This window comes from Ursus americanus, chromosome 7 (genome assembly GCF_024610735.1).
Source record: "Ursus americanus isolate L20-20 chromosome 7, mUrsAme1.1.p, whole genome shotgun sequence".
In the NCBI taxonomy this organism is placed as follows: Eukaryota; Metazoa; Chordata; class Mammalia; order Carnivora; family Ursidae; genus Ursus; species Ursus americanus.
In genome coordinates this window covers 29,632,100-29,653,811 of record NC_142133.1, presented here as the reverse complement: position 1 = coordinate 29,653,811, position 21,712 = coordinate 29,632,100, and the positions used below count along the sequence as shown (strand labels likewise).

Sequence of the window (21,712 nt, the reverse complement as noted above, 5' to 3'; positions counted from 1 at the left end):
CATTAAATGGTAGCTATTCAATAAATGGTAGGCATCATTATTATACTCTAATATTTCCAACAAAATTAACCTCCATAGATAAAATATAATCTTAAACGAAGTACAATTAAATTATAAAATGTAAATTAAGAAAAATAGATTATTCATGTATATGTAGAAATTATATTCCAAAATCTTACTCTTCCTCATAGCTAACACAGCTGTATAGGAATAATTACAACATGTTCTTCCAAGTATGAATTTATCAGCTCAATAAATGTACCAAGTTACCTCTCCCCCTGCCCCATCCCCCACCCCATATACAAAGTCTGTGGAAAAATGATTTAGCAAGAACAAACTGATGGTTTCCAGAGGGGAGGTGGGTGCAGGGATGGGTGAAATAGGTGATGGGAATTAAGGAGTGCACTTGTCATGATGAGCACCAGGTGATGTATAGAATTGTTGAATCACTATATTGTACACCTAAACTAATGTAACACTGTACATTAACTAACTGAAATTAAAAACTTACAAAAAAATAACCTAGCAAAAGTATAAATAAATTACTCCCCTCACCCCCATGATTGCAATGAATAATTTATGGCTTTTTAACGAATGTTCCTCACATCACTTAGCTGCCTGTTGCAGAGTGGTGTGGTTGTGTTGGTATTCTGCTTACTCCCTGCCTTTAAAGCTGCATCTCTTCTTGCTTGCTCAAGCAGAACTCGTGCTCTTTCTTTAAGTTCTTCTTGTCTTGATAACATTCGATGCTTAAAAGCAAAAACACAGAATTAGGAACTGAAAAAAACCCCATATAATCTATATTTATAAATTAATCAATGGTTTTATTATCTGTCAAAACAAAAGAAATCAGGAATAAGACTATAGTTTTATGAGATTACTTAAAATATTAATGTTGACTAGAAACTGTAGAAAATCTTGACACATAGGAAATATATCTTTACTGCCTAAAACTGGATTACATTTAATTTCCATTCGTATTAGAATATATTCCCATAAGGTATGATGTCCATATGTATATTATATATATTCTTCATATTTGCTAATCGCAAAATAACCTGGGAAAAACATTTAAAAAATTTTTATTTCTTATAGTTTTATAGAACTGATAACAAATGTCTTCCAAATTTGTATGTGGAAAGATATTAAACATCTGTGGCAATAATCCTTTAAATCCTTGACAATTAACATTTATAGAAAATTCAAAACTATTATATTTTGTTTAAAAAAAATTAAACTGGTTTTCTCCAATGCTCACTTACCTTACAACAAAACAATTAATCACATCAGAATTGGAAGAGTATTTTCTTGGATTAATTTGTAATCTTATAATATATTTTTGGATAACAACAGGTAATGACCACCAATGGATATCAATTCTTAAATGATAACATTAATAAAGAGCACAAATACCCATAATGTTTATAGTTCAAATTCCTTTTTCTTCCAAAAAATAGCCAACTTCTGGCTTTAGATAGCTATTACTATTCCTCTGATATTTAATTTCTTTTACTTCCCTGTCATTGTATAGTTTTGGTTCAAATGGGAAGTAGCATTCATGGTCAAGGAAGAGGTAATCAACAGTAAGCATATTTATTTGGTATAATGTGAAACTTAAAAAAAATATTACAAAATTTTTAGGTTTCACTGAGATTTTTAAGGTTTTAATATAACTATTTTTAAACTCCTGCAATCTTAAGCAAGGAAAGATTTTTTAAAAGTATACAGTTCAGTGGTTTTTACTATATTCACAGGTTGTGAACCATCAACACTATCTAATTCCAGAACATTTTCATCACCCAAGGTTTTAAGAGGATTAAACAAAAATTCTTCTCTTAAAAGATATAATTGAAATGTATAAGTGATAATGATAGATGTTTTGTCATGTTGATAGGACATAATAGAATAGAATTGGGTACTGCATTTAAACTGGTTACAAATCAACACTTTCTCTAAAACAGACCAGGTTAATTAAATGAACGCTGAATTTGTAGTCAAGACATCAGGCTATTAATCCTTCTTCCACTAATAATAAGCAAAGTAACATTGAACAGGTCACTTAAAAAGCTATACTGTATTCCACTACATGGCACTTAAGAACCTTGGAGTAAGAAAGACCCTGGTTCAAATACCAGATATATCACCTAATTGTGGACGAGGTTACTCAATCTCTCTAAGCCTCAGTTTCCTCATTTATAAAATGGGGATAAAAATAGACCAACTCTCACAAGGATAAAGATTAAGTGAAATAGAGTAATGTACTGAGCACCAGATAAATGTTAACTATTATTATATTTTTAAAAACCTCTCAAATGCCTCATGTTTGAAATGTGGGGAGAGCATTTTATAATCCCACTAGTTCTAAAATTGGTGATTAGAGTATATTATCTTTAAGATCCTACTGGCTCTAGGAGCGCCTGGTTAAGCGTTTGCCTTCAGCTCAGGTCATGATCCCAGGGTCTTGGGATAGAGGCCTGCATCAGGCTCCCTGCTCAGCGGGGAGTCTGCTTCTCCTTCTCCCTCTGCCCTTCCCTCCCACCCCCACCACTCATGCTCTCTCTCTCTCTCTTAAATAAATAAATAAAATCTTAAAAAAAAAAAATCCTACTGGTTCTAAATTCCATGAGTCTACAGACCTTTAGGGATTCCAGTTAGCTACACAGACAATGAAGGACTGCCTTGGTCTTAAGAGCACACAGAAACAAACTTTTTTCTGATTATAAATGAGATTCATATTTATTACAAAAATTTTAGAAAATACATAGAGAGGAAAAGAGAAAGAAAAATAATCAGAGGCATCACATTCCCTGATTTCAAACTATATCACAAAGCTATAGTAATCAAAACAGTATGGTACTGGCATAAAAAACAGGCACAGATCAAAAGAACAAAACAGCACAGAAATAAATCCAAGCATAAATGGTCAATTAATTTACAGGAAAGGAGCCAATAATATACAATGGGGAAAGGACAGTCTCTTCAATAAATGGTGCTGGGAAAACTGAACAGCCACATGCAAAAGAATGAAACTGGATGCCTATCTTACACTATACACAAAAATTAACTCAAAATGGATTAAAGACTTGAACATAAAATCTGAAACCATAAAACTCCTAGAAGAAAATACAGGTGGTAAGCTCCTTGACAATGGTCTTGCTGATGATTTTTTTGGATTTGATACCAAAAGCAAAGGCAACAAAGGCAAAAATAAAGTAGTGGGGCTATATCAAACTAAAAAGTTTCTGCAGAGTGAAGGAAACCATCCACAAAATGAAAAGGCAATCTACTGAATGGGAGAAAATATTTGCAAATCATGTATCTGAGAAGGGGTTAATATCCAAAATAAATAAAGAACTCACACAACTCAATAGCAATCCAATTAAAAAATGGGCAGACAATTTAAACAGACCTTTTTCCTTCAAAAAAGATACACAAATGGCCATAGGTACACGAAAAGATGCTTAACATCACTAATTATCAAGGAAATGCAAATTAAAACCACAAGGAATTATTACCTCACACCTGTCAGAATGGCTATTATCAAAAAGACAAGGAATAACAAATGTTGGTGAGGATCTGGAGAAAAGGGAACCCTTGGGCACTGTCGGTAGGAATGTAAACTGATGCAGCCACTGTGGAAAACAGGATGGAGGTTCCTCAAAAAAATTAACAATAGAACTACCATATGATCCAGAAATTCCACTTTTGGGTATTTATCTGAAGAATGCAAAAAACTAACTCAAAAAGATGTATGCACCTCCAAGTTCACTGAGGCATTATTATTATATTATTACTAAATATTTTATTTATTCATTTGAGAGAGACACAGCACAAGCAGTGGGAGTGGCAGGCAGAGGGAGAGGGAAAAGCATGCTCCCAGCTGAGCAGGGAGCCCCATGCAGGGCTCTATTCCAGGCTCTGGGATCATGACCTGAGCCGAAGGCAGATGCTTAACTGACTGAGTCACCCAGGCGCCTCTATTATTATTATTTTTAAAGATTTATTTATTTGAGAGAGAGAGGCCACACACGTGTATGTTAACATGTGAGTGTGTTAACACTCACGGTGCTCAAGTTGGGGAGGGGCAGAAGGAGAGAATCCCCAAGCAGACTTCCTGCTTAGTATGGAGCCCAACACAGGGCTCAATCCCACAACTCATGAGATCACAACCTGAGCCAAAACCAAGAGTCAAACACCCAGCCAACGGAGCCACCCAGGTGCCCCCATTGCAGCATTACTTAAAACAGCCAAGGTATGGAAACAACCTAAGTGCCCACTGATGGATGAGTGGATAAAAAAACTGTGATACACACACACACGCACGCACACAATCTCAGTGGCTTATTATTCAGCTATAAAAAAAAGAATGAAATCTTGATATTTGTGACAACATGAATGGATCTTGAAGGCGTTATGCTAGGTGAAATAAGTCAGACAAAGACGAATGCCATATGATCTTACTTGTATGTGGAATCTAAAAACAAAACAGAACCCCCCCAAAACCCAAAAACCAAGCTCACAGATACAGAGACTGATTGGTAGTTGCCAGAGACTGGGAGTAGGATGTGGAAAAAATGGCTGAAGGGAGTTCAAGAGGTACACAATTCCGGTTATAAAATAAATAAGTTATGGGGATATCACGTATGGCATGGTGACTACAGTTAGTAATACTATATTGCATATATGAAAGTTGCTAAGGCAGTAGATCTTAAATGTTCTGGTCGTAAGAAAAAATTTTTTAACTATGTATGGTGATGGATGTTAACTAGGGTTATTGTGGAGATCATTTCACAATGTATACAAACATCAAATAATTGTTTTATACCTGAAACTAATACATTACACGTCAATTATAGCTCAATAAAAAAGAATGATTTAAAAATAAAAAACAAAATAAAGATAATTAGCAATCCTGGCACCCAGAGACAATCACTGTAGAATCATGCTTTTTAAACTTAATATTCAATTGTGAGAATATTTTCATGTAAATATATATATTTTTTAAATTTATTTATTTGACAGAGATAGAGACAGCCAGCGAGAGAGGGAACACAAGCAGGGGGAGTGGGAGAGGAAGAAGCAGGCTCATAGCGGAGGAGCCTGATGTGGGGCTCGATCCCATAACGCCGGGATCACGCCCTGAGCCGAAGGCAGGCGCTTAACCGCTGTGCCACCCAGGCACCCCATGTAAATATTTTAAAAACATTTTTAAACATAATTTTTAAACTGTTTACCTAGCATTCTATTAATACAGATGCATCATACTTTATTTAACTTGTCTTACATTCTTGGGTATTCAGGCTGTTTATAATTTTTCACTATCATTAATGATGTTTTACAAACATCTTTTTTTTTTTTTTTAAGATTTTATTTATTTATTTGACAGAGAGAGAGAGACAGCCAGCGAGAGAGGGAACACAAGGGGGGGAAGGGAGAGGAAGAAGCAGGCTCCCAGCGGAGCAGGGAGCCCAATGCGGGGCTCAATCCCAGGACCCTGGGATCACTCCCTGAGCCAAAGGCAGATGCTTAATGACTGAGCCACCCAGGCGCCCCTACAAACATCTTTGTATAGGGGCACCTAGTTGGATCAAACAGTTGAGTGTCTGACTCTTGATTTAGGCTCAGGTCATGATCTCAGGGTCATGAGATCGAACCCCACATTGGACTCTGCCCTGGGGAGTAGCCTGCTTAAGATTTTCTCCCTCTCCCTCTGCGACTCCCACCCTCCTCCCCATCTCCCACTGGCTCTTTCTCTTTAAAACAAACAAAGAAACAAACTTTTTATGTAAATTCTTGTATACAATTCTGATTATCCTAGGGGAAATAATTCCTGGAGGTAGAATCTAATGAGATGAGCATTGCTAAATTGCCCTTCAGTAAAGTTGACTACTTTACATCTGGGCTGATCATCTTTAGTTGTATTATGGTCAAAAATGAAGAGATGTTATGAGTATATAGCTTAGTTGTACAGACTTTGGAGTCACAAAAGGTTGGTTTTGAATTCAAACTTTAATACTTCATAAGTGATCTTAGGCAACTCTGTAAACCCCAGTTTTCCCATATATTAAATAGAATTTAACCACTTACCTCATGGGTTATAAAGTTTAAGAGAGATACATATAAGATATATATAGTCATCCTATGTATTAGCCACTCAAATGAGCAACATTACGACTTTAAGTCTATACAGCCATATTAAATTATCAAACTTCCTCTAATCCAATGCCATTAGTTACTAGACATACTATTATTTTATGAGCAACTAAGAAAGAACATTGTCAAACTCTAACATACTATCTATTATAAGTAGGATCTTGATTTCAGAGAAGCTAGAATATAAAAAGATGCATATCTTAGCACTGATGAAATAAAGTATGTAAAAGAAAAACAGATTTTTTTTTATTATTCAAATTTAGCTGCTAAAATTGCCCAATTTTAAAAACCTATGAAATATTGCAGTCACATTACAATTTTTTGTGTCAGGCAGCACTTCTGACCAAAAAAAAAAAAAAAAAAAAAAAAAAAAAAAAAAAAAACCAAAAAACCAACAAACCTTTAACTTTACCCTAAACAAAATTCTGACCATTAAACCAATGGACAATAAACAAACATATATGAAGTTATAAACAGATACTGCTTCTATTATCTTGTGGATTTACTGTACATCATTTAAACCTCCTGAATAGCATCAAAGCATGATAGAGTTTTAGAGCTAAAAAGACTCTTGGAGATTATTTCATTTAACATTTGTGGAAAATCAGCATAAAACAATTTAAATGGCTAATTAACATGTCACACTGGTAATTATTAGCAGAGCCAAGATGAGAATCCGGGTGTACTGATTCCCAGTATTTTTAATTTTTAAACATTAATCAATTTCTAGATTTAACTAAATACATTTACCTTAAAAATCTGGGTTATAAGAAAAATCTGTCTTGGGTAATACTTAGAACTTAGGCTCACTGAATTTTGCAGCTGTTAATCACTAGATGTTTCTTTTTTTTTTTTTTTAAGATTTTATTTATTCATTTGAGGGAGAGACAGACAGAGCACAAGCCAGGGGGAAGGGCAGAGGGAGAGGGAGAGAGGACTGGTCCCAGGACCCTGGGATCATGATCCAAGCCGAAGGCAGATGCTTAACTGACTGAGCCACCCAGGCGCCCACTAGATGTTTCTTGATTATCTGCTATGTATGGACACTCTGATTGCTTGAAAGCTTTTTTGTACTAAATGTTAAAGTACTATTAGAACCTTTGATTTGAGATTTTTGATTAGGAGAACAGGGACTTGCTTTGTTAGCTACTGTTTTTCTTTGATTCGAAGATTTACATTTTTTCTTAACATCTCTGAAAACTTAAAATTGATGGCATCTTACAATCTTTGTCAGCTAGGTGGTAGTCAAGACAGCCATCAATGCCTACATATGCATGTGCTTGATATTTCCAGTGGCAAGACTGCAATTCCTTGATGTTTCAGTTAACAACCACTTGAGTAGTATTTAAAAATGGAATATACCTCCAGGTAATTGTCTGAAAATCTTATCTTGGGACCTTCTGCTAAGGTCAAGAAAGTGCTATTATCAATGAGTATTGCTGAGAAGAAAACCCCAGAGACAACTATAGAGAAATGTAACTCAGAGCGTCTCAAATTTTTTGGTCTCAGAATCCCCACATGCGCTTAAAAATTATCGAGGATCTCAAAAAGCTTTTGTTTATGCGGGTTATATCTATTTATACTTATTTTGGAAATTAAAACTGAAAAATGTTGAAAATATTTATTTATTGATTCCTTTAGAAATAACTATAATAAGGTGCCTGGGTGGCTCAGTTGGTTAAGCAGATGCCTTCAGCTCAGGTCATGACTTCAGGGTCCTGGGATTGGGAGCCCTGAGTCTGGCTCCGGGCTCAGCGGGGAGTCTGCTTCTCCCTCTGCCTCTGCCCTGCCCCCCCAGCTTGTGTTTGCTCTCTCTCTCAAATAAATAAAAAAATATATATATATTTTAAAGATTTATTTATTTGACAGAGAGAGAGAGAGAGACAGTAAGAGAGGGAACACAAGCAGGGGGAGTGGGAGACGGAGAAGCAGGCTTCCCACCGAGCAGGGAACCCAATGTGGGGCTCGATCCCAGGACCCTGGGATCATGACCTGAGCTGAAGCCAGATGCTTAATGACTGAGCCACCCAGGCATCCAAATAAATAAAAATCTTAAAAAAAAAAAAAAGAGAGAGAGAGAACTATAATAAACACATTCCATGCTAACATTCTAACAAAAAATAATACTTAAAAAAAGAACCAAAAAGTAAGTGAGAATGGCATTATTTTAAATTTTTTGGAAATCTCTTTTATGTCTGGCTTAATAGCAAGCAGCTGGATTCTCATATACCTCGAGAACCACTGCTGTAACATCATGCTTTTGATGGCACAGAGGACAACACTGTGTGGAAAGCCAGGAACACCAACAACTCCAAATCAAAAAGTGATCCAAAGAGTTGGGTTTTAAGTTCTAATTCTGAATCAATTATACCTTAACCAATTTACTTTACTTAAACTTTTTTTATGTATACATAAGAGCGTTATATGATTAAACAATCCATGCTTGAATTAAGTCTAAAAGAATTCATTCATTAAGGTATAAAATAAAAATTCTACATGATAAGAAAACCATTTACCATAGTTTACTTCTTTCTTTTTGGTACATAAAATAATGGTATATCTTATAATTGATGGTGCCAGAGATTCAATTAAATATAGTAAATATTGTAAGGTCAAATTTGTGTCATATTTCCCTTTGGGGAGGAATCTGGATGTTACTGGAATTTTTAACCGTAAGTAACAATGGGACTGAAAACACTAATTACAATGCAACTAAAATATCTGAAGAAAATACTTTAAATGGGAAATATTTAATTTAGCATTATATATTTTCAGAATGATATTCCTACTAAATGGAATAGTGAAATATCTTTGACTTATTCTTACAGTGAAATGTTCTATTTTATAGGTAAATAATATTTTGACTTGAAAAGCTGACATTACTCTTCAATCTTCAAATTTGGATTTATTTGTAGGCTTAAAATAGTATATCATAAACTTAAAATGAAGTGCAGGTATAGTTTAGGTTTTTCTATAATCATTTGTAGCATTTGAAAGTGCTCTATGAATACAAAAAACCCAAAAATATTCAGAATAACTATTTACTAAATATAGGTATTCATCATTCTAACTCACTTACCTGGACTGTTTTTGTGGAATGATCTGCATGATTTAAAGTGGTTCTATCAGTATCTGGATCAGACTCTGTCTGCCTCAGGGAAGTACGTTTTTTCTTTGTAAGGTCTGCATCTCTATTGTAGGAGTATCCAAGTTTGGAAGTGGGAGATAAACTTGGTTTTTTGATAGGTGATTCAGGATCTGATCTGCATTCTAAGGGTCTGTAATTCTCTAATTTTTCTTTCTCCAAGTTATTACTGATGTCTAGAGTCTGAAGCTTTTGTTCCTCTGTCTCCTCACAAATAAAGGGTGGCGACACATCCTTCTTCTTATCACTAACATATAAGTCACTTAATTCTAAGGTCTCAGCTTTCAGTAGTCTCTTCTTGCCTAACAAAACTTGTGCGTGGGTCGAATCTGTACTGTAACATATTCCAGGGTCATCGGATCCTGAAGTCCTTCCAGAGCTCTGCTGGGACTTTTGGGGTTCTGTGTCACTCTTAGTCCTGCGACAGTAAGGGGAGGCTGTGCTTGGACTAAGATGATCGTCAGGAGTCTGATGTTCACTTTCTGACTCTCCAACCCCACTATCATTTACAAATACAGAGTCATCTTGCGTCAAGAAGTCTACCGCTCCGCCGGTCGGCTGCTGCAGTTCAGGCTCCCGTTTCAGATCACTAAGCTCTGCGTAGAATTTTTCCTGATCAACAGAACTATTTGTATCTGTTTCATAGTTTCCAACTTTATATGTGCTTTTACTGCTGTTCTCCTCTATCTGGACAACATTCAGTTCTTGGCCACTGAAATGTGCCCTGATTTGATAGAGATAAGTCATAACAGTCAGTTTGTCAGGAATTGCTAATAAAACCATATCAGAAGGTTCCAACAACCGGGAAATTCCTATGCTGGCAAATCCATCATATGCCTTCAAAGAAAGGAAAAACAAAGATATATTGAATAGTTCAAACAATCCATACGTTTTAAAAACAGCAAAAGAATAGATATTAACTAGACATATTGTGGTGAACACTTCACAGTCTATTGAATCATTATGTTGTATACCTATAATAATATAATGTTATGTGTCAATTATACTTCAATAAAAAAGTTATAAAAATAAAGTCTAGTTGCCATTAAAAAAAAAAGCAAATTTTAATGGATTTTATTGTTGTTGTTGGAGGGCATACTACATTACTGACATTATTGCCACAAGAACAGAACAAAATTCCATGTCAGAAATTTGTAAAAGTGGGGTAGGCGCAAGAAAAAAAAGTTTCTTAATTAATAACAATTTAAATACTCTTTTCCAGTAAGGAAAATTAGCAAAAATTAGAATTAAAACAATCTTAGAATCAATTTTTATAAGGAACTAAAGTATAAAGAAATAATAATCTGGAGTTTTATCATTCCTATCAACCTCTCTTTACCATGTTCATATAATTGCAGTGATTTGTGAAGAAAAAGTATAGTTACATATCCCAAAGACCTAATCCTAGATTACCTGGTATAAAATACAAGTGCTATTTAAGCCTAGAAATGTAGAAACATTTTTTAAATGACCAATTAAGACTGATTTCCAAAATGAGAAGAATGATTGCATTTTCACTTCATCCATTTTGGAAAGAATGAAATGTTTTGAGTAGTACAACTTAGTTGAGAATGTGAGGCTGCATTGTATTATTTTTGTTAGCCTTTAAATGACTGTGGCACATCAGGTTTTTCTAGTTTTGAAGAATCAAAGCTGTTTCTCAATTTACAATTAATTATTACTATCCTGAGCTAACCCTTGAAAACAGCACTGTGTTGCTAGGAAGCATTAAAAATATGGTTAAAGGTTCAGATGTACCCTCAGAAAAAGTACGGACCCTCTAGTTGTATTCTCACTTTGGAATATAAAATGTCTGTCTTTGTAACAACCTAGATGTAGGATCATAACTTAAAGTTTTTCTTAAAAGGAAGGTTAGGAAATTATGTAACGATTTAGAAGGAATTACTCTTTTGCACTTACATGTTAAAGTGCATTTCTACCTTTGAATTTAATCCTTGTCTCATATTCTTCCTGTAGTTTAATAAATGTTGTGGAATAAGTAAGAAAGAAAATGAAAAATAAATTGCAATATTAAAACCTCTTCAATTTTCACAGCACTATGTTTCATAATATAGGTACCTCAAAATATTTACTCAAGAGAATGGCTCAGTTGGTGTGCATGTTTAGGCCTGTTTGTTATTTTACATGTTTTAGGAAAATTAAAGTCATTTTCCTCCTCATGTGTCTTGACAACTTGATTGACAGACATCAATTGCAGACCATCATGAAAAGCACCACAGGCAGTATTCTAAACATTTCCCAATTATCTAAAACACTGACATACTGGTTAAGATCATATGTCACAGGTAAATACCTTTTTTATTCAGCACTTTTTACAGACCTGGGAAAATGATTAGCTTCCTTGCGGGGAATCTCCTGCTGGTGTTTTGCTTCGTGTAGCAATTTATTTTATGCACACTAACTGCACTAAAAAAACATTTAAAAACAAACTGGGTTTCTTGTAAGCGAGGTCAAGACTTTATAAAGGAATTTTCCCATAGGTTGACCTCTTCTGTGGTCAATCACCTGTCTTTTTAGCTGTTTGCGTGTGGAGAAAAAGAAGAGGTCTTTCAAAGAAAATAGTCTTATTCATTCCTAGATGTTATTTAATTGGTAAGGAGGAGTCATTGCCAGTCATGTTATGCATCTGCATGGAACTTAAGACACAGGCATTGTTTCTTGTGCTGCTTTAAGTCCAATCAAGGGCAGATGGGGTTATCGGAAGAACTGTGTGAAGCCGGAAATAAATCTGCAGGTAGCAACTGATACTCAATGTAGATATCAGGTAGGAAGTTGCAAAGTGATGAAAAGGAAAGACTGCATAACAATTATTTATTCAACTGTGCAATGAATAGGATCATCTAAATTAAAATCCTTTCAAAAAGTGATGATTATCTGCCCTGGAAGATCTAATTGAGAAAAAAATTTAATAGGATATTCTTCTCTATATAGTAATATATAAACCCAAGGTATGCTTATCATTATTAAGTTCCTGAAAAAATAATGTGAAGAAGTGTGACCTAAGCCTTAAGGCAAATGTCCATACTCTTAAAAACACATAGCTGGGTAAAATCAACAATGTCTCCTATTCAAAATTTCAAACAGTAATTTACAAAGCTTCACTTCATGAAAATAATTATGATTTATTTTGTAATGCTTTTATCTACATTTAAATTATCTTAGTATTTTATTCAAATACAAGAAAAAATGCAGGCATAGAACTATCATATCTAAAGATATAATTTAATTGATGAAAAACAGGCTTTTCTCTTTGATAGACACAAGCTCTCCAAAATTATACAAGAAATAATTCATGAGAAGGACTTACGCCATAGCATGCCCACCACAGATGTGATTTCTATAAAGAAAAATATACTGATATTTAAAGATTACCTTTTTGGTGGCATATTTCAATAAAAAAACTGACAGTTTTAAAATGTATTTCTCTAGGCCAGCATCATGCATTTGAAAAGAAAAAGGGTTTTTTAATGACAATACAAATTTTGGGGGTTAGAGAGCAATAAAAGTAAAAAAATTGTTGACTTAAATTTTCATCTGCTACCTGAACTTCTATCAAGATTCCCTTTACAGATTTTTTAACACTGGTGGTTTTAATTATCTAATTTAAAGTAGAATGAAAACTTTTTGTCTAGACCAGAGGTTGGTAATCACTTTGCTCCACGAATCCTTTTGGTAATGAACCCTTCTCAGAACAATGCTTTATGTTTATAAAATACATAGGATTACAGAAGAAACCAATTATATGAAAAATAAAACTATGAAAATATTAGTAAAACTGAATTTGAGAAATAGCAACACTATGTGCTTTTTATGAATGTATTAACAACTGTAATTTTGAAGAAGTGATGAGCTTAAAAGATATTTGAAGATATGACAACTGCAATGTGATATCAAAATATCTAAGATTCTCAAGGTGATAAATTCTCAGGAATGGCTAATGTTAAAGTGGTGTGTTGCCTAAATTCATAACTGAAGGAAATACTAAATTTCACTTAAAGAATTAAGAAAATAAAACACATTTTCCCCCAGTCATGTTCAAGAACCACCTGAATTCTATCCATACCTCCCAGATTAAGAACTCCTATTCAAAGACCACAACATATTTCATTAACTCTTCAATTGAAGAATTCAATGCAACACAAAACACATCGAGTACCTACTATATGTTGAGTTACTTCTTCCCTCCTTTCTCATGTCACAGTGCACATACATGTCCATAACACTGTACGTGCACTGGGGTAAACAGTTAAGTTAGCCTGTGGCCACAGTCAACTGGCCCAAGGGATTCCGGCAACTCAGCCCCACACAGCTACCCTGAATGCTGAAAGGATCAATATCCCCAACTGCGAAGCTCTGATCTCAGTATGCTAATTATGTGGAAAAACTGTATAGTTTCCCAGAAAATGAAAAAAAAAAAAAAAAAAAAAAAAGAACCCCAATGTTCATATCTTTTTGCTTCTAGGAACATATGCATTCTTTCTTGTATAGCCATTAGGCTCCTGCCCTCATCCCTTCCCAACAGATTTTTCTAAATTTATAATCATTTATGGTATAACAGCTTTGGGTGCACTTTTTAAAAGCTAAATCTTGACTAAAAGCAATATGTTTTAATAAATATTTAACAGTTAATAAAGTCCATACACATATTAAAATCTGATGCCAGTCTGGCACTTGTGATCTTTAAAGGCTATGACAACTTAAGAGTAAACCATGCATCCTATTTGAACTGTAGGAAACAGACTACCTTCTATGAGCTGCCAGTTATGACCTCACAAAACCACCTCAGTTTCTCCAAATTAATAAAAGCCACAGAGGAGCCAAATTTGAAACTATGTATTTTTTTCCTTGGCAATTCTTACCTTTTTGTTGTTCTCTTTAATATCTTGAGGATTCAGAGACTTGTAGTCACTGAGGGAGAAAATGGCACAGTAGGTACATACAGGATTTGATAAAAACAGCTGTTTTTAAAACAAACTGAATCTAAAAATTTGACATTCTATAATACTAAAGAGTAACTAGCAATTTCACAGCAATTCAATCAACAAAACTAATAGTGTGGAAAATTAAGGAAATAAATAAATAAATAAATGAAAATGGTGATTACATGTTTCATTGCCTGAAGCTTTCCATCTAAAAGAGAAGTTAAGGCAGGGCACCAGAGACCAGTCTTGACAACCAAATTTACCATGAGGTAATCCCTTGTTGTCAATGTATAAAGAGCTACCGGCTTATTTGTCTCATCTCATTTTAACAGCCATACAATTTTCATAATAATTTGAAGTCAGCTCTTTGTATGAGATTAAGAAGAAAAGAAAATTTTTTTTTTAAAGGGAAAAGATTGGTTTTAGGCATACAGAAGGGAGAACTTTTCTTTCTGACACACATTTCCTTTCTCAAAAAGGAAAGATATAGGTAATAAAGAAACAAAGTCAACTATTTCAGGACACATGTTAAGAAATTATTTATGTTTTTTAAAAAACTGTCTATTATTTACAAAATATTTATAGGGAACGCAAAATGTTTCTACTTACATTAAATCGGGTCTAAAGTGGTGTAATATTGCACAAAAAGATAAACCATTTCTCCATGATGTAGTAAAATTGGTGATTTTCACTCCCCGATAGTTTTTTGTAACTTCCTTGCACCATACAAGCAATGACTGACTAGCATTTGGCTTTCGCCCCAAAACAGGACTTGGTATGGGACTCGGCTAGAAAAAAGGAAAAGAGAAAAACATTAAAATAATTTAATGGAAGATGAAAATTAACATTAATTGACCTAACAAGATCATTTAAACCCTTTGATGTCAGTTTAGGTCCTTCAAAACTGTCAATTCAAGACAACTGTAACCTCCAAGAAGGAGACATGAATCTTAAGTTATTATCTTCAGTTTTAGCCTATGGCATTTGCCTGACAAGGATGTAGATATGCAAGATTTTAAACTTATACATAAGAACAAGCCAAGAGCTACACTGATGGAAACATTATATTAAAGTATTTAAATACTTAAGTCTGAATATCTGTGTAACTTTTACACCCTAAGAATTTTTCCCCAAATATAATCATGTACAAATATAGTTCCTTTTTGACTAGATTAAAAATAATGTATTTTGAAGTCTAACTGTAGCACAAATTGCTAGCAGTGGAAAGATCAAAATCCTAGTTTTTTTAAAATGCAGTGATCATGCATTTTAGATAGCATAATGATAATCATACTCAGACTTTCTTATATAAATTTAAAGATGGCAAAACAGATCTACAGTTATTAGCACCAGTCAGGTATCGGTAGCAACAGCACACAAGAGTATGTAATTTGCTCAAAGTATCTTTTAATTATCACTGAGAGCTACTTTTGTAGGTCAGTTAGGGAGGGTGTGCTTAAATCTTAAGCATATTCTTTGTTTTTCCCCTTGTTCATATACTTAAAACAATGATGACAAAAACCCAAAAAGCTACATAGGACTTTTATCTTAAACTTTTATTATTTTTAAAAACATGTCACTTTCTTTTACTGAGTAACAGTCACATTTTGTGATGGTAACTTTAGATGTTGGTACAACTGAAAACCATAAAGAAAACTACTAAATGTTTCTGGATTTTAAATTTTGTTATCAGTTAAAAGTGCTGACTGTAAACATAATAGAGGCCTTCTAAAATAAGGTGAAAGGGGAATAATTATTTACTCCTAATAACACTTAAGTTTAACAAGCAAACCATTCTTGCCACACAGCTTCCTTAAGAAAGATCAATGATGCCCCCACTTGACAAAAACATGTTAGTGCCAAACAATTAAAATCATCAACTCCACGTAATTATGATTATGCATTCACTGCTCCTGTGAAAAACCTACTAAGAAACACCAAGGATGTAATTTCTTATTTTTTGTTATATTTTTAACTGTCAGATTAACAAACTGTTACATAAACAAACATGAATCCTGCAAAGTGCTGTTCTTTAAGTAATCACATATACAATGTAAATGCTGAAAAATTCACAGGCCATAAAATTCAATAAATTTGGATCAATTCTACCTAATATGAAGAAGTAGGTAAAAATGGAGTTCCCAATGTAATAAGCTATTTACTTCAGAATAATAGATCTTTTAACCACATCAATTTGACATGTATAAAAATGAACTATTAAGTATCTTTTCATCTAATGGTGACTTTCCACTGTGATTTTCAAATTGTTCTAGTCACTTAACCTGGAAGTGGAGTGGAGAATGGTCTATAGATGAGGTAGATGATCAATGAATTAGGCACAAACACATTTTTTTCCTTAGTGTCTTTAATAAAATGTTTTTCTTTATCAAATTATATTATTAAGGCATTGATTCATTCCAAGTATGAATAATAAGTACACAGGCCAGATAATCTGCAACTGTCATTACACTGATTCATTCCAAGTATCAGTAGCACATAGGTAGGTAATGTACAAAAGTCATTATCACCATCTAGAATGGCTTTCTGTACTTAAGAAGTAGGGAAAATATACCATGTCATTATGATTATGAAATACCTTTGTTTCTAAGAAGCTTAATATGAAAAGCCTAGAAGAACTAAACTAAACTTTGGATTTACCCTAATATAAAACCCTTTAATTAAAAAGATCTTACAGGGATGCTTACTGCACTACCAAAGCAAAAGAAGTCATTTGTAATTGAAGAAACTTGATAAAAATATACTGGTTGCAGAGAAAGAAGACTGAAGTAGAACCACTGTACAATAAATCATCCACTTCAGAACGGCTGATCACTCATCTAATATTTTGCAGAGGGTCATAAAGAAATAAGTAGTTAAATAATTTCAGAGCCTTCAGGATACTAATGAATGTAATTGCTTGTTTCTTGCTATAGGCTGGCTCCTCAATGAGTCTGTTTCTTCGTCTATAAAATGGGGATTGTAATAGCACCTATCTCATGGTGTCACTGTAGTAACAGGACTGCCTCCCCGTCCTCCCACCCATTATTGCTTATTATCACTCTCCCCCTTGATCACACTGAACTGTAGTAACCTCTTTGCTGTTCTTTAGATACCCAAGACCTGGTCCCACCTTAGCGCCTTGGTATAGATTGTTCCATCTGCCAGCTCTCCTGTCAGGTATCTGCATGGTTAACTCCAATGCAACCATCTTCATATGCCTATTCTAACTACTCTATTTAATAATGCCACTCATCTCTATCATTCAACCCCAACTCCACACTCCTGACTACCTTACTTTGCTCTATTTTTTCCATAGTACCTACCATCTTCTTATGGTCCATACATTTTTTTATTATTACCAAAATATGCTTATTAGTCACACTTACTGCTTATTACTTTGTTCATTCTTACCAAATAAAAGGGCTATAAAGATATAGATCTTAGTTTATTAACTTATCCCAAGCATCCAGAACAGATCCTGGCACATAGCAGGCACTCAATTAATACTGTTAAATAAATACTTGGCACAAAGTACGGCACATAGAAACAACTCAGTAAATGTTAATTGCAATTATTATTACTACAACCAACACATTACCAGCATTTGAATTCCTACTTTTGAGGGTCGTTTGGAAGCTTCAAAGGCCATGAATTTCTTCCAGATTAGTGAAAACTACTTTTGCAAACAAAGATTTAACTAGCAGATAGTCTTGACACTTTACATGCAAAACGGGGCATTTGGAATTCTTGGCAATGTTTTCTATTTCTATGGGTTTGGTGAAAAAAGAAGCTCTGAATGACTGTAATTTAGTGCTTTCCAAAGAAAGGAAGACACCAAAATCTGATCATTAATGGTAGAACCAAACTTTCAGATGTTGGAACAACTCTTTAAAAGTTCTTTCTTTTATTTTTGCAGTGACTGGATATACGAGAAGGCATCTTTATTTACCATACTGGGAAAGTAAAGCACAAATATTACAATTATCTTTTTTATGCACCAAGAGAGGAAATTTCTAAGAGCCGCTCTAATTATAATTATGGTCAGATTAATCAGAATCTGGTTGATTGTGATTAACTGATCTGCTTAACAAGGTAATTCTTCCAGTTCTCTCTCCATCGAGCTACTATATGGATGAAATTGTACCAATCTCAGTTTAACCAAGAACTACAATTCGACGTCAACCATCATGACTGTAGAGACAGTTTGAAGTGCTGACAGTAGAGAGAAAATAGGACTTGAAACCAGCGTTTCACTTAACAGTTCTATCATCTAGTATATATAATTTTAATATATTGTTTCTGTTTACATAGCATTTTACATACTAAAGGTAGTAAGGCCACCTAGTTATTCTTGCTATCAATGGCAATAGGATTGCTTTCACACAACCTAGTCAAATAACTAGTTACAAAACTTCCCAAATTTTAATAGCTATAAGAAATCTCAATTCCATTTTTTCTGCTCTACCCCTCTCACTATGCTTTCTCTTTGCTCTTTCCCCTTCTTTCACTGATATAATCACATATATATATTCCTCTAGGTACTGCTCTAAATAGTTTTCTCTTTCCACACTTTGAGCTGATTCACTCCCAGGATTTCAACTATCACTTCCATGCAGATGATTCCCAAATATACATTTATAGTTCAAACTATCTCAAGTTGACATTTCCAGCTGGCCGTCCTTCCTGCCATATAAAATTCAAACTCAATATGTTCAAAACCATAATTATAATCTTTCCTTACAACCTGCTTCATTTTCACTACGTTTACAAATGATACTGCTATTGTCCCAATTGTCTAGACTTTAAATGTCAGAATCAGCTTTGACCTCTTCCTTCCACTATCATCCCTGATTAGTTAATCCATGGGAAATTTTGATCCTATTGTTGTAATTTATCTTCTTTTGCCTAGCTATTGCAATATCTTCCTAATGGTTCTTCCTTCTTCCAAATTCTCCCTTATCTGATTCATTGCCATAGCAACAATATTCTTAAAGCACAGGTCAAAGCCTCTCATGACTCTTAAACAAATAAAATGATGTAAAAATACTTTTGAGCAAAGAATCCCAAATCTTTTTCAATGTATCTACTCTCTAGGATGATTCACCATTCTCTAGAATCACTATGCTTTCCTCCCTAGCCTCAGCTCCCCCACTTCCTGTCTTTGATCATACAGATTGTCACCTCACTTTGGAGTATCCTCTATCCCAAGTACAACTGCTACAATTCCACTCTACCTTCAAGATTATGTACAACTGCCATCTTGCACACGAAATCTCTTTCCAATTCCAATTAGTAGGAATTTTCGATATTTCTTTGACTCTCCTATAGAATTTTTACTACAATGTGTTATTTCTTCCATCCACAAAAAGACTTATTAATTTTTCATTAATCTATAAAGTATATTCTGAGCACTTACTACATTCCGCAGACAATGTTAACCCTTACATGGGTTAGCTCATTTAATCCTCACAACTCCTTTGAGATAAGTGCTATTATTTCCAATTTCAGTTGAGGAAACTGAAGCTACAAAGCTAGAAAGTGAAGGAGTGAGAATCTATACCAAGGTGTTCCCACTCCAGCGTCTGTGCTCTTAAGCAACATGAATTTTACAATTCAAGATTATGCAGTTTTAGGACCTCACCAGAAACTATAAATTTCTTGAGAAGTTGCCTTAGTCAACTTCTGAGATGACTGACTGCCCCGTGTATATTAAATTGATTCCAAAAGGGCAATTAATGCAAACAATTTAATCTCTAGGAGTATTTAGTTAATAAACCCCTTTATCCATTCTTTGGATTTTAGATTATTGGTTGGAACTAGAACTAGAGCTATGTAAGTCCAGAGCAGTGAAATATGCACTACCATTGCTAAAACTGTAGGACATTTTGGTCTCCCTACTGGTGATTCTGGGAGCCTTCCCCCAATTATTACGCATTTTTAAAAACTTATTTATTTGGGGGGGGGAGGGAGAGTGCAAGTAGGGGGAGGGGCAGCAGGAGAGAATCTTCAAGCAGACTTCCCGCTGAGCCGGGAGCTTGATCTCACGACCCATGAGATCATGAACTGAGCTGAAACCAAGAGTCAGATGCTCAACCAACTGAGCCACCCAGGCACCCCCAATTATTACAAAGTTTTGAAAACACTTGAGGAAATTGTGGATAAATCTTAATATTTGGTGAGCCCAAAACTATAGCAGTGGTGAAAATAAGAACACTTGTATCTGTACTGTTTATTCTTTTTCAAAATGTTTTTATTTAAATAATTTCATTTTATTCTCATAGTAAAACTGAATTAAGTTTTGTTATTTTACTACTTATGCTCTAACTAAAATAACACTAGGAGGAACTTCTGCTTACATTAAAACAGAACTACCATCTGAACACAATTTTTTAAAAAGCTGAAAAAAATGTTTAGAAAACTTTCTAAGATACATCAAACAACTATCCTCAAGCCTAGACCTTGGAGAGACTAGAAAACTAGGGAGTAGGCAAAGCTCTCAGGGATGCTTTTATAATGGCTGTTCTGGAAGAGTGAACTGAGACACAAAGCTGCACTTATGGTAGACTCCCAAATAGCAATATGCACCCCTCGACCCTCAAAAGTAGAAAAAAATAATAAAAATGAGAACAAAAAGCAGTGAAATTGGAAATATGCATACAATAAAAAGGATCAAGGAAGCCAAAAGCTGCTTCTTTGAAATGACAAAATCAATTAAACCTCTGATATGATTGACCAAGAAAAAAGGAGGAAAGCAATTTCCTAGAAAAATATGGCTTGAAGAAACAAAAAGCCTGGATAGTTCTATAACTATAAAAAAATTGAATCTGTAATTAAAAACCTTCCTATAGGGTGGTAGGCATTAAGGAGGGCACTTGATGTAATGAGCACTAGATGTCATATACAACTGATGAATCACTAAATTCTACCTCTGAAACTAATAAAAAAACAAAAAACAAAAAACCTTCCTATAAACAAAATTCCAGTTGGCTTTATTGATCAGTTCTACCAAACATTCAAGGAAAAAGTATCTCCAACATTACACAAATTCTTTCAGGGAATAGGAAAAATGAGTTCATTCCCGAACTTGCAAACTTTGATACCAAAACTCAATAGAAAAAGGCAAAATTACAGGAAAAAACTTGTCATGAATACAGATGCAAAAGTGCTAAAATAAAAAATTATTAGCATACTGAACCTCACAACTTATAAACTGAACAAACTGGACACTTACCCAAAGAAGGCAAATTTGACTTAACATTAACAATCTATTGAGGTAACTTACCAAATTAACAGATTATAGGGGGAAATATATAGATATAAGCATCTAAATACATACAAACAAACACATAATAAAATGCAATATCCATTTATATTCTATAAAATAGTCTTAGTGGTCTTAGTGGGATGCCTGGGTAGCTCAGTTGGTTGAGGGTCTGCCTTTGGCTCAGGTCAGGATCCCAGGATCCTGGGA

At 34.3% G+C, this 21,712-nt stretch overlaps 1 protein-coding gene across 9 annotated transcripts in view; it reads right to left on the bottom strand.

Moving 5' to 3' along the window:
* The window catches only part of EHBP1 (EH domain binding protein 1), a 336,619-nt gene that overhangs the window by 85,420 nt on the left and 229,487 nt on the right, over positions 1–21,712 (bottom strand). For all 9 annotated transcript variants that reach the window (XM_045788076.2, XM_045788073.2, XM_045788075.2 and 6 more), the window contains 4 exons: positions 14,851–15,029; positions 14,179–14,227; positions 9,233–10,135; positions 606–749 (listed from right to left, as the gene is read on the bottom strand). In XM_045788076.2, the coding sequence (XP_045644032.1) occupies positions 606–749; positions 9,233–10,135; positions 14,179–14,227; positions 14,851–15,029 (1,275 nt within the window). The remainder of the gene's footprint in view (positions 1–605; positions 750–9,232; positions 10,136–14,178; positions 14,228–14,850; positions 15,030–21,712) is intronic.